Consider the following 27222-nt stretch of genomic DNA (forward strand, 5'->3'; position numbering starts at 1 on the left):
AAATGTGGTTGGAGCACAACCAAAACATATTCTTTTGTACATTCCAGTGAATGCTGTGGGAAAAAGTTTTGTGGGTAATGGAGCCTATAGTCAGGAGGGGTAGAGAATCTGAAGACCCATAAACACTTACACTCTCTTTTCCTGCCTCTGCTATCAAATCACTTGGTCACTCTCCCTATCTTCTCTCAACTTCAGGTCCCCCTGCAATAATATACAGTGACCGACTGAGCTCCCTAGTGTTCTCTTTCAAAACTTCCATATCATCCCACTGTCTTCCCTTTCTGCAGTATCAGATGTGGGTAAAAATTGCTTTGTGCTGCGAGGCTGTCATTTCCCATGTGTATGTTTCACTCTATTTCTGTGTAGAAGTAAGTTTGGGGTAGAGCTTAGAGATAATATGATGAAAGCCAAAAAATCTCCCGTCACCTGCAGACCATGAGTTCTCCCTCACATCTGCTTTGATATAAACATGAGGGTGAAGACCTGAACCCATCAAAGCCAATGGCAAAAGTCCGATTGACTTAAGTGGTTCCTCATGTAGAACCACTTAATTAGAATCATGTGAGTAGTCCAATTCAAGCCAAATAATCCTGCCCTCACCAGTGGGATAAAGTAGGAGTCACTAGGTGATTGAAAACAATAGCAACATTAATGTGGTTAGAGTTGAGCACATGCTAAAATGGATTGACTAAACCATTTACCTATGTGCAATGAATTTTATTATGAATATTATAACGAGATAACAGAAGCACAAAGACAGTCTGTGCTTTACCTTTGCAGTCTAAATAGCCCATGATGCAGCTGATAGCTTACCAATTAGAAAAAATCTCCCAGTGGTTTCTGTACTATGAAATATGAACATTTATTAAAAATAATGGACTATTTAAAAGTGACCTGATGCACTACATTCTTGGGTGGAACTAAAGAGCTTCCATTTTTCTTTCCATCATGCCTGTTTTTCCTGACTGTATTCTTGGATAGATGCAGTTCTCACTTACTTGTAATATATATAATATATTCAGTGATGGCAGGGCCATTTTCCTTCACTGTTCATCACTAGTCCTTTGTCAAGAAGTCTATGGCTACGTCTACACTGGCCCTTCCTTTTTCAAGGAAGAAGGGTGCTTTCGAAAGGGGGGCTTCATTTTGAAGGAAATTCATCTGCATGGCTGTTTGGCTTTCGTAAACAGCACCTCCAGAATGGTGAGTGGCAGCCTTTATGCAAATGATATTTTGAATATGCAAACCAGCACCTCACTTGCATTTTCAATTGGCCATTTTTGCATGCCCCTTTTGAAAGGGAGAGGCCAGTGTAGGCACAGCCTGAAGGAAGACTCAGTCTTGAACCAAAAACAATAGACGATTGTGCAGTATAATTTTAAATTACCATGCTTTTAATAACTTCATAAGCATCACAGCATTGTAGCAGTTACAGGCCACAGAAATATTTAAATTCACATAGCTTAGCTTCATGTCAGTAAAAGATTATTTCTTATAAATTATTTTAACATGCTTCATCCAGTCTAATTTTAATTTTTTTCTGTCACTCACTTTGGGATGCTCTTCCAAAGATATTTACATTTTTCTATACTACCATGTTTTGCAATTTCATCTGATTGCTTCTGGGTATACTGCATTGTACCATAATAAAAAAATATTTCATTCCTTAATGAGCAATGGTTAGTGTCATGTATGGATGCTTTCACTGATATAAATCAAGAGTTATATCCCACTTTTAACTATTGTAGGTGAGGTGAGAATCAGGCATTGTGTCCCTTCGCCCTTCTCCTAAATCATTGCCAGGCAAGCTACAAGTTTGATCCAAATCTTCCTTTGACTTCCTTCAGGACACTTTCATTGTAAATCAGTCTCATTATAATTTTGAGTGATCTCTTGAACAGCACACAGCTTATCTACGTAGTACTAGAACTGAAGGAATATTCCAGGTGCAGTCTCACAAAGGTTTATTTTGTAGTGAGAGACAAATACCTTCCAACTCTACACACCATGCTTCACTATATGCAGTCAAAATACCATATCTACTGTAAATTCACATCTACCACTGTTAAGGTCTCTTTCGATAGCAATAATTTCTAAAGTTCTTCCTAATATTCTTAGTATAAATTAGTACCAATACTGTAACCAACTTAATCACTATCTTGAGATATAATGTTCTCATAATCTTGCTCTTACAAAAATGCCAAAGTTCAACTGTCAAAAATGTGAATTGCAAAATATGACATCTTGAGAGCTTTCCCATTGTCTGAATTCTCTAGGAATATACAATAGATGTATTTTTCCGTCAAAGTTGGAGAGATGAGAGACTAAAATTCAAAGGACCCATGACAGTCCTCCGGCTAAATAATTTAATGGCCAGCAAGATCTGGACACCTGATACTTTTTTCCACAATGGAAAGAAATCAGTGGCTCACAACATGACAATGCCTAACAAACTACTACGAATTACAGAGGATGGGACACTGCTATATACAATGAGGTAAGCATAAGAATACGTTGTGGGGTTTTCATTTCATTTGGAATTAATAATTTTTAAATGTACTCTTAAATGGTATGAGCTATGATCTCAAATTAGGTACACAGTTTCTTCTTACAATAACTTAAAGCAATGTTAGGGTTTGGTTGTCCCAGGAAAATAGAATGTTCCTGGAATGGGATTGCTTCTTATAAAACCAAAGAGAAAAGACAGTCACCAAATCAAATACTGTATAGTCCTCAAAATTGACAAAACCGAATGAATGTTGTGAAAGAGAATGAGCCAAGATGATGCAGAAAAATAGTATGAATGTGAAATAAGATTGTTTCTCAATAAACTTTATAGAAAAGACACAAAACGTAGAAATTTGGAGTAGTGCTCTGTTTTTGCACTGCTAAATCAACGCTGAAGATTTGAAAATTTAAAGAAAATGTTTTTGGAAATCAAATGACTAAGCCCTTTTTTGTTAAAGTATAGCAAATGTTAAGCGTTTACAGGGATGAAGAAAATACAATTGGAAAAAATTTAACAATCCCTTTTTAAAAAAAATCTGAAATAAAAATTAACTTTATGAAATAAGACCATATTTTTGAAAAATACAATCATTACATCAATCATGTACATTTTCCTTTTATTTGGGGAAAAAAAAGCTTAATTAAGGACCTGAATTACACCACATAAATCTGTTCATATTTTATAAGGAACGTCTGACTCAGTTGGGTTGCCACCTTCACCTATACCCCCTTTGACAAATTGGTACTAGGTATTCTAAAAAACTATTATTAAAATGTGCATAAGTTCATCTGCAGAAGTACATTTTTATTTTTTGATCAACGTAACAGTCAAGTATGATTTCATACGTGAGTGTTCAAACTTTCTGTGCAGTTTCAAAAATCATTGACCGTGGACAAACAAATAATAATAAAATAAATAAAATAATTTTGAAAACTTTATTTAGAAGTCTGTTTTCAAAACTACACTGCCAGTTCATTCTAATTCAAATTCAGATTCCCTGCAGTGTTTGCATCCATCTTTCAACTGAGGTTCATTATCAAACTGAGGCAAACATCTATAAAGAGAAGGCCTCATCTAATGCCCATTGAATTAAGCAGAAAGCATTTCATTCATGCTGGTGGGCTACATATCAGGTCCATATTGTAAACCTCTTAGAAATGAAATGAAGGCTTATTTTGCAACATCTGATGCCTGCGGCTGATGTTATTAGATAACTGGATAATTGGCTAACTGTAAAGCTACTGAAAAGGGAATGAAACGAGCTCATAACATTTTTGTCCTAATGCTGTCATTACTCAGGCAAAACTTCCACTATTATCAGTGAGAGTTTTGCCTGAGTAAAGAACGGAGGAACAAATTATACAATATTAGAAGACATGTTGAAGATGCCACAGTCAAGCAACATCTAGAGCTGAGCAAAGATTTACAGCACAACTGACAATGAGTCACATTTTTTAAAAAAGTCATTTGCTTGCAAACAATCTTTTAGAAGTGTGTGAAATATGATAGTAATTCTTTGGCTTTCTCTTTTCAATCACTTAACAAATATATTTTACAATTATATTTATTAACTATTCCTTTTTATAATTGTCCATACTTTTATTAATTGCATGAAGATATAACCTTTTCTTTGGCTTATGAATCCATTGTAGACTAACTGTGAGAGCAGAATGTCCAATGCATTTAGAAGACTTTCCAATGGACGCACATGCTTGCCCATTAAAATTTGGAAGCTGTAAGTTATTTTTAACTCATTGTCACCCTTTTAAGGCCACTTCATAAATATTTCATATCAGATCAGAGCAGAAGATTATTTAAAATGATAAAAGCTTTTATTTCTTCAATCTTGTATTTTTAAATGAACATTTTTCATGTAACTAACTATAATTTAGCATCTTGTCTAAGCATTAGACAAAGAGAAGTGGCTATGCTCCAAAGATGTAGACAATAGCAGTGCAGAATGGCACACAGACACACATTTAAGCTTTAATGCAACTGAATTTTATTTTGAAAATGCATGAGATTAGCATTATAGATCCATGTATGGATGAACTGATTCAGAAGAAAAGAGAACTCCATATTCCTCACCCCTAGCGAGTACATTTTTGAAACCAAATACAAATCAGTTCTTTTCTATGACACTCAGATGTTCCTAGCACTTTTTTAAATATTGGAACTAAAGCAAGGTATATAAATATAGTAAGAAAAACATCATATGGGAAACTACTTGAAATTAAAGCCTTAAAAATCCCATGAGAAGTCCCATTCTTTCAAGATTTTTAGCTACAATTAGCAGATTTATGGACTGAAAATTGAACTTCATTTGTATCACCAAAGTTTTGCTGCTGCCTTCAGTGAAGCCAGGATATGAATAAAGAAGTTGAATTTAGGTTGGAAGCCTGGCTGAGACCAAACTCTTGACACTTTTGAGAGTCATCCATCACAAATATTCCCACTTTGCAGATCAATGTTATTTTAAAATAATTTAAAAGTACATCTATCAAAAAGCTGAATTCTGAGAAAGTGCTTGGATCAGAAAAAATAACCTGGCTGGGGAGGGAAGGTAGTTTTCTCCAGTTTATTTTGAAAAAAGAAGACAAAATGAGTGAATACTTAATAGGATACAAAAGTTCCCTCAATGTCTATTTCTCTTTCCAGTAGAATTGAGTCATTTCACTGATAATGGATAATTATTCATTCTCTTCACTCCTCACTGGGTACCAGACAATGTGACAATTTACTTTGAACAGAATGACCCTATATTTACCCAAGACACGATTGAATTATTACCTAAAGACAGCTACCGATCTTCTATATAAAATTTTGTGTAGTGCTGGAAATCTGAGAATAAAAAGCTTAGATCTGAAGAAGCGGGTCTGCCACATGAAAGCTCATCCCCTAATAAATTATTTTGTTAGTCTTTAAAGTGCTACATCTCTGCTTTTTTGTTTTGTAGAGAATGGTAAGCAATTCTATAGTGAAATGTGAAGCCTTTTTATCCCTTTCTTTTGCTAAATAATGTTGCAAGTCAGTTTGAACACCTATAAGCAGCTTCCAGAGACAGCAGGCAGCAGGTATAATATATATATTCAACACAGTTCAAAGACAAGAGTCTCAGGGCTTGTCTATGTGAGCAGTTAGTGTTTAGTAAGCTGGCATTTAATTTTTTTCCTACACTAGCCTGTAATGCACTTTGTGCTGACCTTCCTGCTGAGCAATAAAAGTTAATTAGTGTGCTTTGATCTACTCTAATTTCAGAGCATCATATATCAAATCAGTCTTGTGTTCTGCAGGGTCCACATGGACTGTTTGTGAATGTCATGCCACTATAAGTTATATTTGTACCCCAGCTTTCCATATATAGACTGATCATATATACTAGGCCAGATGCCTTTCTGTGCTTGGATAGATTTGTAATCCATTTGCCACTTGGTCTCATGAAACAGTGTGAAGGAAGAGGGATTGTTTATAGATTGAGGGTGCTTCCAGAACCTAGAGTTCAAATGATGTTGACAAGTGGAGGCCATTAGCTGGAGTAGGTTTATTTGCCCTTAGTGGCCAAACCAAGTTGCATGTAGGTATAGAGGAGTGTGGCTGATGACTCTCATAATAGTCTGGGGAAACTAGAGAAATGCAAGCGGTCCCTGGCATGCCCATGAATGAGAGAATACTGATTTTATGTCCTATTCCCCATGCCTACCCCTCCCTTTGGTGTTCCCTGTATAAAGCAAGACTTTCTTGGGATTTTCAGTGCCAGGAATGGGATGGGGAAGAGGTGGAGTTCATCCACTCAGATGTAAAAGGCAGGGAAATAAAACGTTTTTCTTTTAAATTAGATGCCTATACCAGAGCAGAGGTTGTTTATGAATGGACAAGGGAACCAGCGAGGTCTGTGGTTGTGGCTGAAGATGGCTCACGATTGAACCAATATGATCTTCTGGGGCAAACTGTGGACTCTGGAATTGTTCAGTCCAGTACAGGTGTGTAATAAAGCATTGTCTTCTTGGGGGTGAGAAAAGTTTGCATTGATAAGATGCTTTAAATTTCCACAATGGAAATTAGAAAGTAAGGGATACAGATTGTAATGTAAAGTGATTCAAAATAGGAGAGTATGGAAAAGTAAAATGGCAGCGTGTTTTGGTACATTAACTACCTTTGTATTTGAACTGATGGTTAAAATGTTTTATTAATATGAAGCTTACGGTAGTGTCATATGGCATCTAACCAGAAGAAATGTAGTGGTGTACATCAAAAAGAAATATTCATCTCATTCCTACCATATCTCTATCTTGTCACAGTGATAGTTTCCTGCTTTTAATAGAGAAAAATTACAAGTAGTAATGAGAAATGACAATATCTTGTTAATAAAATATTGTTTCATTATAAATCACCATATAAGGAGCTTATATGCCAGATAGTATACACTACGCAATATTGCCGGATAAGGACAGAAAGCAAACCTGTTTGTTGTTTTAAAAATATCATAAGAACTGAAGCACAGTTGCAGTTAGAATTAACACAAGTTCAGGAATTACAGTAAGGTAGGTTTAAAATGGACTCATAATATTAAAACAAGAAAGACTAAATCTCAAATATAAGCAGTCTGATCAGATGTTGAAATCACATATTTGATCACCCAAACAGATAATTAAAGTGCAAATATCTTATTTTACAAGTATCAATGCTGATTGGAAATTCCAAATGAGTGCTATAGGAGTCCTAGTAAAGTCATCAACTTTTATTTGTTCACTCATGGAATGTAAGACTGAAGAAAAATAGGTTGTTAGTTATGAAACTGGATCAGGCATTAGAAAATCTAAGTTCAAGTCACAGTTCTGCCAGGGACATTACTGTATAACTTTAGGGAAGTCATTAAATATTTCTCTATGATTCAGTTCTAAATTTATTGTTGTGTCTACAAAGCTCTGAGATCCCATAGTGGACTTATTACAGATAAGTGCAAAACATTATTTTTGGTGCTACTCACAGATAATTGAATCTTATGTTGATTTCCAATGCTATGTTATTGGTTGTCAGGTATAAACAGTGCACACTCACCGTCACAGCATCATAGGCTATGGTTCCTTGGCAAGATGAAAAATTTTGCTTTTTCACTGCTCAGCAGTAATTTCAAATAGTTTTAATTTATTAATTTTGGCTTATTCTTAAAAGCAGTATTAAGCTAAAAATTGGGTATCAACAAGCTATAAGACTGCTGACCAGACTGAATGGTCAGTGGACCATAAAGAGGTACTCCATTAAGAGTAGTACCCACATTATATTGAAAGTGACAGAACCAGTGACTCAATTATAGTAGTACATGTACACCAGAATAAATAAAGAGCTTTTTAAATGTCATTTACAAAATCAATGAACATTAAAAAAGAGTGAGCCCTTTGATACAGACTTACTCAGCTTGGGGAATTTACAAACAGATTTAGCAACTGTATTTGAGAACCAAAAAAGTATCTGCTAGAACACTTTCAGGCCCTCTCTAGAAAATTAAAGAGAGAATGTAAAATTTAATTCTTTGCTTAAGAACTATTTTGTCAGTTCCATCAGGAATGAGGCCGCTTAAGCAGAAGTAATGAGAGTTCAAGTGTGCAATAATATAAAAACAAAATTAAAAGAGGTATTTAAAATGAATTAATACTAGTTATTTGTTGTTTGTCATTCAAGACATACATAGTACTTCACTGGCAAATAAAAAGACAATGGGCAAAATCTTAGTCCAGTAGAAGTCAGTGCAAATTTTGTCATTGACTTGTACAGGGCCAGACTGGCACACAAAATGCCTGTAGTAAGAGCCAATAAAAGTGATGAACACTAAGTATCATATCCTCAAGAGTTGTGGACTGAGGCATGTGGCTACAGGAAGAGACTGGGAGTGCTCCAAGCTGGTCTCCATAGGCTCTCCTGCAGTCTTCTGCCCTAAGCTTCACTCAGCCAGGCAGATGAAGGGCTGGCTAGGGGCATGTTCCCATACCAAGCCAGGACTGCCCAAGCCTCCCCCACAGGGATCCATATCGGAAGGGCTGAAGCTCCTTCTCCCCACCCCGCGATTCATAGTGGATACTGGTTGGTTGCTTGCTGTTCCAATTCCCATCAGTGAGTGAGGGGAAATGGCAGAGTCTGCTCTGCTGCATTTCTCTCCCTGTGGCTGGGGAGGGCAGGGGCAGACAAATTGGGCACTTTCCTCTTGCTCCCTGACAATGACGGGAAGGGGTAGACAAAGCATCATCCTAGTATGAATCTTGGGGGGTGGGGAGCTGATGCTTCCCCCCCCCACAGACATCCCTGCACATGCACCCCAACCTCCTTGTTTGAGGCCCTCCAAAACCCCAGCCCTGATTCTTGCAACCCCTTCCCTGACTCCTGCACCCCTCCACACAGAGACCAAACAGCTGCCCCGAACCCTGTCTGACACCCCAGCTCTGACTCCCACACTCCCACAAATCCCCTACTCTCTGCCCTGCCCCCCAATCCCTCAGCCTTTACCCCTGTACTGCCAATTCAAACCATGATTTGTACCACTGCAACTTAACAGGTTTTCCTGCCTATGGTGCGTGGTGGTTGTTGTGCATCTCCACTGGCTAAAATCTCTGGGAAAGAAAAGCCTAATTAAGTCAGTTTTCCCCCTTATGAACTATTTTGAACAAAATCATTTTTTCCTCTGACTAAATGAAGGTGAGAGGCTACATACAGAGCCAAAAACTTGGAAAGATACTTAAACCATGTAGTTAATACTAGATAAAGTACATGATATGGCAGAGATATGTACCTTATAAATACTCAAGACACATAATAAGAATTCTAATGCCACCACCATCATTGTTCTTGGAGAAATTTCACAGGGAAAATGTTTTGGGAGGAAGGGCACTTAGGACTTGTGTGGGAACTTCAAAGTGCCCATGACTACACTGCTTGCCGAGGCTTTGAAGATAGCAACTTCAAAGTTTGCGTGGCAAGAATTAGCCTAATGAAGTGCTGCATATGCAGCTCAGCACCTCATTGCTATGCACTGAGCAGGCTCATTTACATGCCCCCTTTGAAGGAGCAGGGCTAGAGTAGACAAGCCCCTGGTGAGGTAGTTTTCCTAATATCCAACCTACACCTGTCCTCTATAACTTCACATCATTGCTCCTTGTTCTAACATCCGTCACTATTCAGAACAGCCTCTCTCCATCCTCTTTACAACCCCTTCTTCAGGAAGTTGAAGGCTGCTATCAAATCACCCCTCGCTCTTCTCTTCTTTAAACTGAATAAGGTCAAGTCCCTCAGTCTCTCCTTGTAGGTCATGAGCTCCAGCCCCCTAATCATTTTCATTGCTGTCTGCTGGACCCATTCCAATGCATCCATGTCCTTTCTATGCTGGGGGGCCAGATGAGGCCTCACCAGTGCCAAATAGGGGGGAATAATAACTTCTCTAGATCTGCTGGAAGTATTCCTCCTAATGCACCCCAATATGGCATTAGCCTTCTTGGCTACAAGGGCATGCTGTTGACTCATATCCAGCTTCTCATCCATTGTGATCTCCAGGTCCTTTTCTGCTGCACTGCTACTTAGCCAGTCAGTTCCCAGCCTGTAACAGTGCTTAGGATTCTTTCATCCCAAGTGCAGGACTCTGTACTTCTCCTTATTGAACCTCATCAGATTTCTTTTGGCCCAATCCTCCAATTTATTTAGATCACTCTGGACCCTTTCCCTACCCTCCAACATCTCTAACTCTCCCACTAGCTTAGTACCATCTGCATATTTGCTGAGGGTGCAATCCATCCCCTCATCCAGGCCGTTAATAAAGATGTTGAACAATAGGGACCCTAGAACTGACCGCTAGGGTACTCCACTTGAAACTGACCTCCAACCAGACACTGAGCCGTTGATGACTACCCATTGGGCCCAGCCATCTAGCCAGCTTTCTAGCCATCTTACAGTCCATGTATCCAATCCGTACTTCCTTAACTTATGGGTAAGAATGTTGAAATATAAACCGGGGAGTTGTTGAAGTAATTAGACGCAGAACATACATCTGGATATTCCCTGCTGTCCAAATGGTTCAAGTATCAATGTGTAAAACAGGTTTAATAAGCAGCATTTCACAGTCTTGGCCACTTTTAAAGTTATATGAGATTAATTCTCTATTAACACAATGGCAAAAGAGTGAAGTCTCTTGATCCACCCGTGGAGTGTCCAGGTTACCAAGGCGTTCTGCCAACAATAACTTGAAAGAACGCAGCACTTTTGTTGACAGTGTTTTGCAGAATACCTCTCTCGACAGATCTGTTGACAGAAATCCAGTCTGAACATCCTGGGGTGGGGCCCTCTGTCAACAAAAAAGGGCTCCAGGGCACAGGGCAGGTGTCCTAGCCGACACTCTGTCCACGGCAGCCAGTGCTCTATGCACCCTGCCTCTGCCCATTCTTAAAGCTGCAGGGAGCCCTGGAAACCCTGTGGCAGGAAACGAAGAGTGTGGGAGCACTGGGCCTGCAAGCTGCTTAACCTTATGCACTTGGAGCCACTCCATACAGTGGAACCTGAAGCAACGGCCAAAAGCCAGCCACACCGCGACTCCCCACAGCCCTCTGTGGATCAACTGGAGGGGTACTAGGACCCACCCCAGGGCAAGAATCGTCGACTGGGCCAAGATCCAGGATTTGCTGGACATGTAAGCCGAGAAACAGACCCTACTTGACCCTGACGCAAAGCAGAGGTATGCCCCATCCTGTACCCAGCTGGCCACCACCTTGGCATCATGTGGCCACCCCGCCCACATAATGGAGCAGGTGTGGGTGAAAGTTAAATAACTGCAGCAGGGTTATACCTGAGCCCATGACACCAGGTGGAGACTAGGGCAGGACTCATGACCTGTCCCTACTACAGGGAGCTGCACCATCTCTTGGGGGTAGGAGACACCTCTCCTCTGCCTACCCCCACTGGCACCCTGGAGGAGCCCCCCACACTCACAGCTGGCCCCTGAGGAGGAGGAGGAGCAGCACTCTAGGACACAACCCCCACTGGTTCTGAAGGTGGACACAGGGTCTGAAGCCAGCGGGGCTACCTTGGTCATCACCCTGGACTTGAGCCCCGCCAGCCAGGCCAGCTCCAGTGTGTCCCCAGAGCTGGGCAAGGGTCCTTCCTGTAAGTATACCACACATCACACACTCCAGTGCATGGGAGGCAGGAGCAGACAAAGTGTAATGTGAGCGCACCAGGCTGGCTCGGGTGGGACTTCGCACTGCAGTCCCAGCGTGTAGAACCCCATGCAAGGTAGCATGTTGTATCCGGACCCAGGAATGGGTACCAGCCTGCAGCCAGTCTTGCAGGAGGCCAGATGAGCCCCTGGGGAGGGGGAAGTACTAGTCCCTGCCATGGCTGGAAGCCATCTAGCCACATGGGCACCAGCCTGACCCCAGACACACCAAGGAGTGCAGCTCCCAGCATGTGGGCATGCCTACAGGTGAAAGTCAGCACCCACTGCTGCAGGTCACGGGGTGGCAAGCTGCATGGAGGTGGGTGCTCTGGGGACTGCCAGACTGCATCTGAATCATCTGCCACCACTCCCCTGTCCCTGCTCCAGTGCCCTGCCCCCAACATCCATCCCCAAAGGCTTTCTTGAGTTTTGGCAATAAAAGAGGGCCATGCCTGCTCCTCCTGCCATGCCTGTCCCCCACTTCCCAGGCCCCCCATGCTCCTTCTGCCAACCCAGACCCTGCCATAGCCCCACTACCTCCATGCCTCCCTGTCCCAATCCAACCCCGGCGGAGACCCTGAACCCACAGTGAGAGGGGATCCCAAGGATGCCCCTGCTCAGGGTCCCACTCCTCCATTGGGTTGTGGTCCCCACACTCCCTCCATGGATTGATGCCACCCCTCTCCCAAGCCCCTCAAGCCCTCTAGCTCTGTTCTGACACCACCTACCCCATGCCTCATGCCCCCCCACTAGACATAGTTCACTGTTTTTGCAATTTGCAATTTTTTTTATTGCAAGGTATATTTTCAAACTGGTTATCTTTGGTTAAGTAAAGAAGCTGTTTGCTTACCATCTCTCTGTTCCTCTTTATTGGGGAGTGGTCAGGAATGGTGAGATGGTGAAGGGAAAGGTTGTGGGGGGGCAGGGGGAGGGCTGTGGGTTTGGATTTGCCATAAATTCCATGCATGAAAAAATGGCTGCCTTCTGCACACATGCCTCCTATTTTCCACAGGACATTGTAGCACTATGACCATTCTACAAGTTGTAGGCGTTTTTATTGGACCAATACACCTGATTCTTTTCTTCTTTTCTGCCTCATAGCCACAACTTCTCTGTCCTCATTTTCAGATTTAGAACAGGGTCGTGGTTATGTCCAAACTATTTACAGAAAGGGTTTGTATATGTCAGACTTTGCATAACTAAAATCTCCAGTTAGTATTATGACTGTTGCATGTTGGCAAGGGAGTAATACGCCCTAAGCATATTTTCATCTTGCATGTAGCTGTCACTACAACACTGCTTTAGCAAATGTTATTTATAAATAAGTATTATTTTTGCTTCTGGTGTGTTTAATGAAACAAGAGTCACTAAACCTGTTTTCATTTTGGAGATGCATGTGAAATTATTGTCAATGCCCAACAACCAATGCATTACTTTTTGATGTACCAAGCATTTAAAATGTCTAATTTTCTACAAGGTTTGTGGGGAGAAACAAAACAAAACAAAACAAAACAAAACAAAACAAAACAGATGCTTAATAGACTCTAACAAATTTCCATTTACATGGAAATTATTTTGACACCTTGAAAATATTGTTTTGCAGTGAAAATCAACAGTATTTGTGCTCATGAACAGCTATATTCTTATTACTTTATGCTACATGCATTTGCTAAGAGGATGCTTTTCTAAATGAGATTTTATTTCTAGCTACTTATACTGTTTAAATATTAAATGAAAACTAGTGTGGTTTAAAGACAAGAAACTGGATGATTTCTGAATGCAACTATAAGAAAATATAAGATTATGGCTAATAATTAGTTCCTAACTCTGACCACTTGTCCCTTCATATTACAGCACACACCTAGCTTTATGTACCATTTTTAACCCTGGAGACTGTCAAAAAAGTAAACACAAAATACAGAATAATAGGCCTTGGAATAGCTGCTATTGACTACAATGTCCCCAACAGAGTTGTGTTTATTTATACCAGGCAAATATCTGAATTTGGTTTAGGAACTGGATTGGCCCATTCCCTGCACTTGAATTTAGGGTTTTGGCTTGGCCCGTTTTTGAAAACTCAGCCAGCAGCAAAATTTCAAAGATAGTATGACATCTCTGGAGTGTAGAGGAATTTGGATATGGCAATCTGGTTCAAGCACAACTGTTTTAACAGTCATGTAATAAGTAAAATGAAAAAAATGCCCATTTATAAAACATATATCAGTTATCAAAAGGACCACTAACGTTTCAAAGCAGAGTTTTTGAAACATGTTAAAAATGAAATAAAACAATAAAAATAAGACTGTGTACTATTCAAGACAATAGTCTATCAGATAGCTTATAAATTAACGGGATTTAAGGACATGCTTAAACCATGTACTTAAATGTTTTTTTTGGAATCAGGTGCTAAAACTGGTGAAATATATTTTTGCTAATTATAAGCAGTCTTTTTTCTATAAAAATTGACCTATAGGGAAGCATATGGCTGAATTATAGACTTCTAAAATCACAGCATATTTTGGGAACGTCTGACAACGTCACTGGACTGTAGTTGCAGTGGATGCCCCTGTACATTTCAGGAAAATGAAGTCTGCAATATGTTAAACACCAGATGTTAAGAGAATAGCAAAAGAGCAGCACACTTCCCTATATTAAATCAACCTCTCTCAAACGGTTGCTGTTTTTTAATAATTGACTATAGTCCATTTATAATTTAAATACAATTAGAGTTAATGAAAAGGATTTTATTTTGTATCAGCGTAGCAGGCATTACTGCCAGTCTGTGCGCTCATCTGCAACGTGTCACATAGTCTGCGTCTACGCTACAGTCCCCTGTCAAAAGGGGAATGCACATGAGGAAAATCAGAAATGCAAATGAAGCACCAATTTACATGCAGCATGCCTCATTTGCATATTCACATTTACCAAAGGAAGCCTTTCAAAAGGAAAATAGCAGCGTGGAGCGGGTTCTTTCAAAATAAAACTCCATTTTTGAAAGCACTTTTTGTCCTCAAAAAAATTAGGAAGAAGGGTGGTTTTGAAAATGGGGTTTTATTTCAAAAGAACACCATCTACACTGCTGTTTTTCTTTCAAAAGACGTTCTTTTGAAAATGTGAATATGCAAATAAAGAATGAGGTATGTAAATAAGCCATTCATTTGCATTTACAATTTGCCTCATTTGTATTCCCCGTTGGAAAGGGACTGTGGTGTAGATGCAACTTTAAAGTGTCACATTTGGCTAGCTTCAAGCAGCTTCAGCATTTACCAAGCCACCAGTAATCCCAGGCTTTGAATCTTGTTTTCAGTTTTCACACATCAAAAATAATTGGATAATTTAAGCAGCTCACCTAAATATTGAGAGCACTATAATGTGGTAACTGTCTGTCCTTCTTAGCTTGCATTCCACAAGCAATAAATTAATGCTAACATATCCTGGTGATATTTCTATATTTGATTATATTAAAATGTCTCACTCCTGTCATATTTCACATTAATTCTTCTTTACCAGCTTTGCTAGTGAGATTGGCACTCTTCAAAAAAAAAAAAAAAACCCAGACACAGCCAAAAAAGATAAGTGGATGATAAAAGAAGAGGGTGAAGTCACACCAGTCCTCTGAATTAGTTTTTATTTGAATAAAATGTTCCTGCCAGTTCTATTTTGGAGTTTACTTTCTCTTCATATATCCTTTCCTTTACCTCTGCTCATCATTAATTCTCTTCCCTCCTCCTCACTGCCATTGTCTTTTATAGTATTTTCAAACGTCTTAGAAGTATTGTCACATACTATTTATAAGCTTCTCGCAGGGTGATATGTTGGGCATGAATGTTCCCATGAATGTTCTTCTGGAATCTGAATGAGAGAAAAAGAGCATTTGACATGCTTACTGCATAAGCAGTTAATGTCTAGACACAGCTTTTCAATCCAATTTAGAACTTTACCAATGCTGTAGCCAGTTGTTTATATTTCAAAAAAGAATCACAGTAATTTCATGTATCACCTCTTATTTAGGCAAAGGGTTTCATTCATTTTCAAAGCTACATGTATCTCTTCTAAGCTAGCATTTATTGTATTGTAATCTATTGTAATGTAAAGTCATAATAATAGGTTTTCCAATCTTTTGGGGATATTGCTTTTCAATATATTGTATTTTCAGTAATAATCTGTAAGAATGGTAAAATTGAAGTATTACTATCTTCAGGCAACTGAACATTATAAAACCCTTTGTATGGTGACAAGTTCCACAGGAATATTGTTTTTAAATTGTTTTGCAACATTCAGAAGAGATAGTTATGGACAGGACTCTGTCCTAATTCACCCGTCAGCCATTTGCAGAGAGTAATTACAATTGAAAGATAATTGCCTTATTAGAATTAGAATACAACTGGAACAGGTAAAAAACAGGTAATGGCAATGCAAATGTAACTAAGTCTCCTGTGCTTAACCTGATCTGGATGAAAGATTTCTAAGCATCAGTCTCCAGGCTCTATTTAAAATTTGGCCATTGTGAAACTGGAGCCTTAAAATTGGATAATCACCATAATCAATACCCTTGTACACAAAGGACTCTGAATCAGTTAACATTAAGTGTTATTCACTACCAGCTGGGCTGAATTTGAGATGGAAGGCCTCTGTGACATCAATTCATTATTAAAATAATTCTTCATACTGAAACTAAACTTCTCAAACAATTTTTATACTCATAGATAGAAATGATAAACAAATTATTACTGTTGCACAAACTCAGACTCAAGATTTTAACCTATGCATTTGGCCAGGGTTCTCACTGTATGTTATTTTTATTGGTTTCTAGGGGAGTATGTTGTTATGACTACCCATTTCCATTTGAAGAGAAAGATTGGTTACTTTGTCATTCAGACATATCTGCCATGCATCATGACTGTGATTCTGTCCCAGGTGTCCTTCTGGCTCAACAGAGAATCTGTTCCAGCAAGAACTGTATTTGGTAAGTGAAACCAGAAAAAACTTGCCAGGGTCATATATGCTACATATAGAAAAGCACCATTAATTTAATATATGGTGTGACATGGGAGAACCAGAAAGTAATGTGCTTCAGTTTGAAAATATTGCAAGAGATGATTTTTATAAGATCCAAGCTCTTTAACTGATAGGAAAGAATCAATGGTACAATGGAAAAACAAAAAGAAAAGATGAAGTTCTTATGTTAATGTGGCTTCAGGTCTGAACATCTTGGGTAATTTTGGTTTATATAAAATATAACAAGTAGTATTCAAAGGGCTTATCTTATGTACTATACTTGAACGGCTGTACTCTGGGTGTTCCAGCTGGAGGAAGGGCTGAACTGTGGAGGGGTTCTCTGGAGTATTTTCCTCACCACTCACATAACAGTGTGCTGGGGGAGATGTAAGCCTTAGAGTGCCAGGGGGTGCAGAACCTCATGTGCCCTCAAATGTGACATGCCAGACCTTGCACGCACCTCCCTCATACACCCTCTCTCCCAGACCCTGCTCCAGCACCCTCCATGGTCTGAAAAATTCCTTACTCCAGAGATTCAAGTGCATTACTATATGTAAATATGTACATCTAGGAACAATAACTGTAAGCCAGACTTATAGGATGGGGAACTCTATCCAGGGTAGCAGTAACTCTGACTAAGATTTGGCAATCACAGTTGATAATCAGGTGAAAATGAGCTTCTGGTGTGATATCAGGGCCTAAAGGGCTTATGTGCTGCTGGGATACATAAACAAGAGAATCTTGAATAGGAGTAGAGAGGTTATTTTGTGTCAGTATTTAACACTGGTGCAGCCACTGCTTTAATGTTGTGTCTGTTCTGGTGAAGGATATTAATAAAGTTCAAAGAAGAACCACAAAAATGATGAAGGAATTAGAAAACATACCTTTTACTGATAGACTTCAACAGCTCACTCTAGATAGTTTAGCAAACAAAGAAGTTAAGGGCTGACTTCATTTGAGTTTGTAAGAAGTCATGGGGGAAAACATTTTTAATAAGGAGCTCTTCAGACTAACAGAGAAAACATCTAACATGTCCAATGGCTGGAAGTTGAAACTAGACAAATTCAGACTGGAAGTAAGTGACAAATTTTTAACAGTGATGGTAATTAACTATGGACAAAAATTACCAAGTGCAAATTTACCAAGTGAATTCCCTATCACTGATGATTTTAGCTTGTTTTTCTAGCAAAAGAAATTGTCATGGAAGTTTTTACAGCCTGTGTTATGCAAGAGCTCATAGTAGGTTATCATAACAGTCCCTTCTAGCCATAGACTCTTTGAATTATGTAATGTGCAGACAAAGTTTAGATGTTAGGTGTCAGGCAAGCAGAAAGTGTTCATTGCCTGTTTCTCATAAAGCAAAAAGGCTAATACAGCCTTTGCCTTGGATTTTCAAAGCGAATTATCAAATTTCACCCGACTTTCTTGTCTCAGCCGAAACTCTGAACTTTAATAACTTTGTTGGTTGATTTAATCTGCAAGCTGTTCAGATAATTATGTGGCCCAATGTGGCTAAAGAAATCAATGGTAAAATTCCAATTCACATCTCTCTGAAAGGATTCAGGCAGGGATGAATGCAAGGGTCTGTGAAAGATAACATAGTTCACACCTGCTTTTTAATTAGAAAGAAACCACTAGAATATTCCTTGAAGTTTTTGTTTAAACTATATCTCAAATCAAGACAGATAGGTGGATGGGCGGCCAGGATGGGTGAAATTATGTCTTTTCCTGGATTAACTTTTGTTCATACCAGAAACAAACTTTTGACCTCCAAAGAGTCTTCTTCAGATCTTCCACACTATTGCAAGCAGGGAGATCAATCAACTTAACAACAAACACTTGATTAAGGAAAAAGGTCCATGAGGTTTGCTCCAGCTTCTTTAGCGTTGCTCAAGCTATAACTGGCCAATCGAGAATGCCTCTGGCTGGAGCAGAAGTGCATAAATACAGCAAACCTCATTTCTGCACTTACTGTTCCTCTTCAGCACAGTGCAAGAGCATGACACAGAAGGGAATTCAAAGGCTATGTGGAAGTTAATATTTTAATGTTGGCAGAAGAAAGCTGGAGGTTTATGACAAAAATCAGAGGTGAATCCAGCTCTCAGGTACATTACTGAGTGTCCAGAGAGGTTAAAGTTCTCTTCAACTGTCATTTGAATGGTGCTGTTCTTGATATCTTATTTGTGGCCATCTATCCTTGTGCACAGAGACTGTCCAGTTTGGCCAAAGTGCGTGGCAGAAGGGCATTTCTAGAGCATGACGACATATATCATATTAGTAGATGTGCAAGAGAATGAGCCCCTAATAAACTGACGAATGTGGTTAGGTCCTATGATGGTGTCACTTGAGGGGATATGTGGACAGAGTTGGCAGTGGTGGTTGTTGCAGGGATTGGTTTCTGGGCTAGTGTTTCTGTTGTGTGACATAGTTACTTGTGAATATTTGTTTCAGGCGTGTACACTATTGGTAAATGAGGACAAGCGTGCCTCTCAACGTTTGTGAGGGTGAAGAATTGTCATCTAGAATGGTTTGTAGATCCTTGACAGAGCTAGGCAGGTACCCAGAAATCACTTATGACAGGGCAGACCTCCTCCCGCCAAAAAAAAGCAAAAGAATCCCACTGGTCATTACCGAAAGCCCCCCAGCTAAAACTCCAGCACGTCATGAAGGATCTACAATCCATAGTTATTCGTTTAAGGTTGCTATAGTGCTATATTTACCATAATACAAAGATATTAATTGTTTGCTGATTAACCTCTTTGGGATTGCACAAAGTAGCAGACATATTTTGGAAATTTGTTCCTCTACCATAGCCCAAAATAGATTAGGTTGCATGCTATGATATTGCTTTTATCTGCACTGATGTTTCGTACAGGTTTCTGTGCCATCACACAGTGATGCTTTGGCAATAGAAAAAAGGGGTTAAGTAAGACCCATCACAAAGTAATTTACACTTTTAGTAACAGAGCTTCATACTTGCTGGAAGAACATTTTTGATGTAACTAGCCATGGAGTTTTTATTTACATGTAGGAGGTTTATATTGCTATCACCTTGCCTACAGATTTCTTCAAGTGCAAGCTTAACATTTACATCAAATCACTTGTTCACAAGTTACCTTGACAACTGCAGATCCATGTACTAAATTACTGTTTCAATTTATAGCCACTGTACTGAGCACTAATGAAAATATGCAGAGATCTGAAAGGGCCAGAAAACAAAAACACTGATAATTACTTGATTGTGGTCAATGCCAACAATACCCCTTACCCAATACACTCTGGATATGGCTACTCTAGAGAGTTTTGTCAACAAAACCCTGTTTTTTGTCAACAAAACTAGTGGAGCATCCACATGCAAAATGCATTTTGTTGACAGTATGTTTACAAAAGTGCACTTTCACCAACAACCTACTGCCTCTGTCAGATGAGGAAAAGTGCCTTTGTCAGCAAATTCTGTCAAGAAAAAAGTGGCGTGGATGCTCCAGGGGGCAGGGTGAAGGGGGCGGGACGGGTGCTTCTGTGAACAGACAAGGCTTCCAGTTCACCAGGCATCCCTGTTTGCTGAGGTTCCAATCTTGTTCTGTGGTGAGAGGGCAGGGCAGTCCAGCTGTTCTCTGCTGACAGAGCAGATCACTCTTTTGATCCTCTTTAGCGTATGGCCTCACTCTGTCGACAGATGATTTGTTGGAAAATTTCTTCCAATAGAAACGTCTGTTGACAGATACTACTAGTGTAACCATAGCCTCTGTGGCTGTTGGAGCAGCAGTGTCTCCTAATGTACAAAGCTCACTTCCACATATAAAAAGATCAAGATAAAGAACAAGAAAGAAGGATACCTCAAAAATTATTATTGTCACTGTAGAACCTGAAATTTAATATTCTGTGCTTGGGAAATATATTTTCTTGTAACAGAAACAGTGAACATATTTTTCCTATTTTATTTGTGAATTCATGTTGGTAAGTAAAAGACAATATATATCAACAAAAACATGCTGATGTTTTTGCTTTACAGGTGTGACAACTGTCCTCACGATGACCACCCTGAGCATCAGTGCACGAAATTCTCTGCCAAAGGTGGCCTATGCCACTGCTATGGATTGGTTTATAGCAGTTTGCTATGCATTTGTGTTTTCAGCACTCATTGAATTTGCAACAGTGAACTACTTCACAAAGAGAGGTTACGCGTGGGATGGCAAAAGTGTTGTTCCTGAAAAGGTGACTGCTTTAGTAATAGATTTTATTTTACATGCATTCATATCTATTCATGACATGTGTGTTAGATTTAGTCTACACATTTTTCAATGTGACAAGTAATATGCTGAAGGAGGCTTCATATATGGATATACTGGACACTTCTTGTACATGATTTACTGTTAACACTAGCTACGTCTACGTGAGAGGTTTTTTCCAGCAAAACTGGGCTTTTGTTGGGAGAAACTGTGGAGCATCTACATGCAAAATGCACTTTGTCGACAGTTTGTTGACAAAACCCAGCACATCTGCCAAAAGCATTATACCTCTCCCCATTCAGGTATAATGCCTCCCTCAACAGTGTTCTGTCAACAAAACATCTGTGTAGATGCCCCAGGGCCCTTTTGTCAACAGACAGGGTTTCTGGTTCACCCGTTCTGTTTACAGAGCTGCCGGTCAGCCATTCTGTCGAAAGTAGGCTGGGCAGTCTGGCTGCCTTCTGTTAACAGAGTGGATTGCTCTTTTCAGCCGCTTCTATTTCGAAGCTGTTGACAGAGGTTTTGCTGGGAAATCCCTTCCAACAGTGACTTCTGTCGACAGAGGCTTCTCATCTAGACATAGCTTATGGGTGTGTCTACACAGAAGCATTATTTTGAAGTAAGCTAGTCTGGAAGGCTTTGTCTACACTACAGTTATCTGTCAGCAGAAGTTACTGTTGGAAGAGATCTTCTGACATACCCTCTGTTGACAGATCATGTCCATGCACAAAAGTGGATTGAAAGAGCATCTGCTTTGTTGACAGAGAGCAGTCAGACTGCCTGGCTACTCTCTCTTGACAGAAGGGCCAACAGGAAGCTCAGCAAACAGGCTGCCTAGGAACGGGAAGCCCTGTCTGTCAACAAAAGCATCTTCATGGCTTTTTGTCAACAGGAAACTATCAATGAAGGCATTATTCCTGAATACAGAGAGAGGAACAAAGCTACCAGCAGATGTGCCAGGTTTTGTCAACAGCCTGTCAATAATACACATTTTGTGTGTATATGCTCCATAGGTTTTTCTGATAGACTCCGGGTTTTGTAAGAAAAACCCTCTCATGTAGACATAGCTATTTTCAAATGCATTTTGTGTGCAGTGGTGTTATTTTGAAATAAGCTGTTCTGGAAAATCTCTTTGGCTGTCACCTATTTTGAAATAGAGCATCTACACACAATAGAGGCTATATCAAAATAGAGTCACGCTGTGGTTTTATTTAAAAATTGGCTCTATTCCCTGTCTACACAGCCCCTATTTTGAAATAGGAGCTATTCTTCATGGAATGAGGTTTACCTATTTTGAAATAAGCCAACCACTATTTCAAAATTATTTTGAGATAGCAGTGGTATTGCGTAGACACTAGCAAAGTTATTTCGAAATAACAACTGTCATTTCAAACTAACTTTACTGTGTGGATATACCCTGTGGCTTCATCTACACTACAGTCCCCTTTCAAAAGGGGAATGTGAATGACACAAATTGAAAATGTAAATAAAGTGCCAATTTACATGTGTAACACTTCATTTGCATAATTGCTTTTTCGAAAAAGGGCCTTTCAAAAGGAAAACAGCAGTGTGGATGGTGCTTTTGAGATAAAACCCCATTTTCAAAAGCACCCTTCTTCCTAATTTTTTTCTCCATCCCTAGAGTTTTTTAAGTCCCAGCTTGACAAAGTCATGATGGGGATGCTTTAGGCAGGGGGCTGGACTCAATGACCTCCTATTCTATGACGCTATGAAGTCACATATTATAAAGCATATCCCTACCTATCCTATGGAAATCAGAATCCATTTGTGGGACTTTCATCTTATGAATCAATAAACAACAACAAGAAAATGAAACCTTTTCATCAATATTCTTCAGGCCCAGCACCCTTTATTAACAAAACTGAAAAAAATATGAGTGGATGATGGCAGGCACACATGGACCATGTTTAGTAAAGGACCTATTTCATGTGATGTACAGTTTACTAAAACAAGGGGGATAGATGTGACCACGATGACTGTGGAGGCATTTTCCTTTGGACATGATCACAGAAGTAGGCACTCACATTATGCTACCTAGGCTGCAATCTCTAGATGAAAGAATCTTCCCTGAATGACAATTCAGCTTTCACTCAGGAGTCTCCACCTCTGATTTTAGTCAGGCAATTGCAGAAAAACAAGTGCCACTCTACATTGATCTGATGATGGCCTTTGGTATGGTCAATGGACAAGAGCTTTTTTATGCACCTGAAGAGACTGGGTTGCTTCTCTGTATTTTTGAACATCATTCTATCCTTACTTACATTGAGGTTTAAGGGCACTGGTAGTATGTGAAAACAAATAATCAAATGCCTTTGACATTAACAGTGGCATGAAACAGGGATGCAGCTAGCTCTTGTGCACTTTAACAGCTACCTTTCGTTCCTGTCTCTTGTTATGTTTGAGGACACCAATGATGGCATTTATCTTTGAATCCTACTTGATGGAAGCTTGTTCCATATTGTAAGGTTTAAAGAAAAAAAAAGTTTGAGAGATTTTCGGTTTGCTGATAATGCTACCTTGTTAGCCTATAAAGATTCTTCCCTGCAAAATCTTTTGGGCAGATTTTATACATGAGCAACAGATTGACAATTAATTTCACAAAAACTGTGATGACGTCCTGAAGATTTACCCAGTCTGGAGTATAAACCCCTTGGTACAGTCCACAGTTTTTGCTCCTTGATCCTATTTTAACCCAATTCATGTTTTCATAGGCAGCATCTGTGCTAGTAAGTTATTTTGGAAAATCAGGCCCTTTTTCAACAGAACACACAGAGCATCCACGCACCAAACTCGCTGTTTCGATCCCAGATTGAAAGAACGTGGCTCTTCTTCTAGAAGCTGTCTTCTGCTCCTGGATCTGGAAAAGTACCTCCTTTTGAAAGCATCTTCTGGAAAAAAAAATCAAAAAAGGGTGTGTAAATGGTCCCTGGACCCATTTTTCAAAAGAGCAATTGTCATGGTGTCAGATTTTTCAGTCCCTTGTTTGTTCTTTCAAAAGAATGGCAGCTCTGTGGATGCTCTCTATTAAAAGATTGGAACTGATTTTCTGATCCCCTTTTTTGTGTGTGGATGCACTCTTTTGGAAGTTTTTTTTTTTTTTTGGAAGAGATCTTCTGGTAGAACTTCTTTTGAAAGATTGCTGTAGTATAGATGTGGCCATACACATTGACTATTATCCCATTTGTTTATTCTGACATGTTTGTGATACATTTCCAGTGCTTGCCACCAAAGCATTGGCTGCAAAATATGTATCATGTCATTAATTATGTTACTGAAGATTTCTCCTTAAAAATGTCTCTTATGGCAACATTTCCTTGATTTAAATCTTCTAATCTGCATTGAAGAGAAACTTACTTGAGAAGAGATAATGAGCACTGGAAGAAATCTAGCCTTTTTATATGAAATTTAAATATTAACAAAAGACTTTAGAATGAACCATGTGTTTTGAATGTTTACATATGAAAACTGAAGATAATGTTGCAAAATTTAAATCTTTGAAACATGATTAGTAGAGCTGAGTAAGTTGTTTTTTGGGACGGATCCATGAACATCCTTTAAAATTTGAAAGGGTATTTTGATTTTATAGATTGTGGTCATATTTGTCTTTTTTACTACTGAAGCTTCAGTAGAGTGAATATTTGGGGAAAAAAACAACGTTAAGCTTCAGTTCTTGAATAAGTGCCAAAAAATCATATTGTGTAGTTGAATGCAGTATTAGTAATTCATGCTCTAGTTGAATGCAGTATTAGTAATTCATGCTATTTTGGTCAGTTGCATAAGTCAAATGATCAGACAGAATACCATATTATTTTTGTACTAATAACTAGCTGAAGCTACTGATGGGCAAATGATCGAAGGACTCCTTGATTATGACTCAAGATCAGAGTATTCTTCACAGATGAATTAACTGTTTTTCAGTTATTTATTCCAGCTGTTAGGTGAAAATAGTTCAGAACATTCATTCTGAATAGAATTAGAAGGCATTTCCTCAACCTCAAGGATTTGTGTTGCCTTACAGTTGTGGAGAAACAAAACCTTAGACAAGGATTTGGATTAACTTCTTAGGAATCTTATATTAATTTCTCATGGATGGAAAATGAGAAGTCCCTCTCTTTTCTTCTCCCTGCCCTCCTTTCCTTTCGCTCTCTCTCTCTCTCTCTCTCTCTCTCTCTCTCTCTCTCTCTCTCTATATATATATATATATATATATATATATATATAATTTTTTCTCTTCTCCCCTTATTGGAGGGAGAGTAAATACAATTATGTAATAAAGTATACAGAATTCTATTAGCTTCTAGAAATAAAACAATTTGTGAAAGTCTTTTTTTATTTTTTCGTTTTTTATTAAATTGATGCCTTCTTTTTTCTGTCCCAGGAGCACATTTTTGTCATCAGTGTCAAACACAGTTTAGAGTCTTTCTGAGACATAGGAGCTGTTTCCATAGTCAGCAACAACTGAAACTGAGTCTGTGCTTACAAAAGCTCATGCTCAAAACTTTTCTGTTAGTCTATAAGGTGCCACAGGACCCTTTGTTGCTGAAACACTATAGTACTTCCCCCATGCTGCCTTTTCTTTCCACCCAACCTATGTTCCAACTTGTTCCTCAACAGTAATAATATGGCAGGGCAGTGACAGGTCCTGCTGTGAGGGCAGAGGACTAGACTCAATGACCTCTCAAGGTCCCTTCCAGCTCTATGAGATATGTATATCTCCAAGTTAGAGGCTATGGTGGGGAAGTGGGACTGTCTACAGCTTTATGCAATCTGAGTTTACAATATAACAGGTAAAAGGCTTTTAGACTACAGTAATTTAAATGTTCAGATTAGGCACAATGCCTGATCAAGAAACAGGATCACAGCCCATATATTTAATATAGCTCAGTCACTTTCCATTGTATTACAAACACTTTTAAAAATATCAGTACTTTAGGATGATCTGTAAATTTCAGTGAAATATGTTCCTTTTAAACAGGTATTCTCTCAGTGAAAGGAAGATGAAAACAATGTTAGTAAATTGTGTTAGAACTCCTGCAAGATTATTTGTTTTGGTATCTGAGGCTATGTCTACACTAAAGTGCTACTTTGAATGACAAATCTGGAATAATTTTATGATTGTGAGATACTTGGTATCTGTCAAGATCAATTCATTGGTTCTAACCATTTGATTCAGAAGACAACAAACTATGTTTAGTTTGCTACTGATTGATTAATATTGCAGAGGTTACTAAATGTTGCTTTGCTTCACTATCAGAAATAGCCTATCCTAAGTTTGTTGTTATTGTATATGTTTTGGGGAATTAAATTGTTTGCTTTATTTCTGGGAAAAGTAATTTTAATTTAGAGATTGTATCTTGTTCCTGTGTACAGTGTTTTATGTAAATCACCCATGCACACCTTACATCAGGTTTGCCCAGTGTGATGTATAATTGCAATATGCAAGTAATAACACTTTATATTATGGTTTAGTAGCACACTATTACCCATTGACAAATGAATAAGAATAAAAATTATGTTTTTGTTTTCCCAGCCAAAGAAACTGAAGGATCCTCTCATTAAGAAAAATAACACATATACAGCAGCAGCAACAAGCTACACCCCTAATATTGCCAGAGATCCGGGGCTGGCTACCATTGCTAAAAGTGCAACAATAGAGCCCAAAGAAGTTAAACCAGAAACAAAACCAGCAGAACCCAAGAAAACTTTTAACAGTGTCAGCAAAATTGATCGACTATCAAGAATAGCTTTCCCGCTGCTTTTTGGGATCTTTAATTTAGTCTATTGGGCAACATATTTAAACAGGGAGCCTCAGCTTAAAGCCCCAACTCCACATCAATAATCCTGCTAACTCATGTAGTTTTGTTTGGTCTTTTGCACTGGGAATTGCTTACAGTTTGATGCACAGTAATTCCCATTTGCTTCATTGCCTCTGTCTTAAAGAAAATGAAGGTTTCCTTATTTTAATAAAGTATATTTTGAAAAAAGTAACCCTAGATACTAGGGCCATAACAAAGTGATACACTATGTTTCTGAAGAAAGGAGAGGAAAAGGTCAGTAATGAAAACTAATTCTAAATCATTTGTAGATAAATTTTACTGAATATCCCAGCAAAGATATTATACATTTAAGTGAAATATTTTATGCAAAATTATTGTGGGGAAAATATGATGTTCACAAAGCACATACTGTGGTGCGTGTACCATTTGCAGAGCACTGTTTACGTAATAGTTTTTTCAAGGTTTCAGCTCTTTTTCCCTTCCTCCCCAATTCCCACT

The 27222-nt window shown here is 38.9% G+C and overlaps 1 protein-coding gene across 1 annotated transcript in view; it reads left to right on the top strand.

The window, feature by feature from the left end:
• GABRA1 (gamma-aminobutyric acid type A receptor subunit alpha1) overlaps positions 1 to 26955 on the top strand; it is a 45250-nt gene extending 18295 nt beyond the window's left edge. Inside the window, exons 4-9 of the mRNA XM_075009407.1 lie at positions 2277 to 2497; positions 4162 to 4244; positions 6346 to 6489; positions 16513 to 16665; positions 20710 to 20912; positions 26478 to 26955. Of these exons, the coding sequence (XP_074865508.1) occupies positions 2277 to 2497; positions 4162 to 4244; positions 6346 to 6489; positions 16513 to 16665; positions 20710 to 20912; positions 26478 to 26786 (1113 nt within the window). The 3' untranslated portion in view covers positions 26787 to 26955. The remainder of the gene's footprint in view (positions 1 to 2276; positions 2498 to 4161; positions 4245 to 6345; positions 6490 to 16512; positions 16666 to 20709; positions 20913 to 26477) is intronic.
• The last annotated feature ends 267 nt before the right edge of the window (positions 26956 to 27222 follow it).

Source organism: Carettochelys insculpta, chromosome 15, assembly GCF_033958435.1.
Source record: "Carettochelys insculpta isolate YL-2023 chromosome 15, ASM3395843v1, whole genome shotgun sequence".
In the NCBI taxonomy this organism is placed as follows: Eukaryota; Metazoa; Chordata; order Testudines; family Carettochelyidae; genus Carettochelys; species Carettochelys insculpta.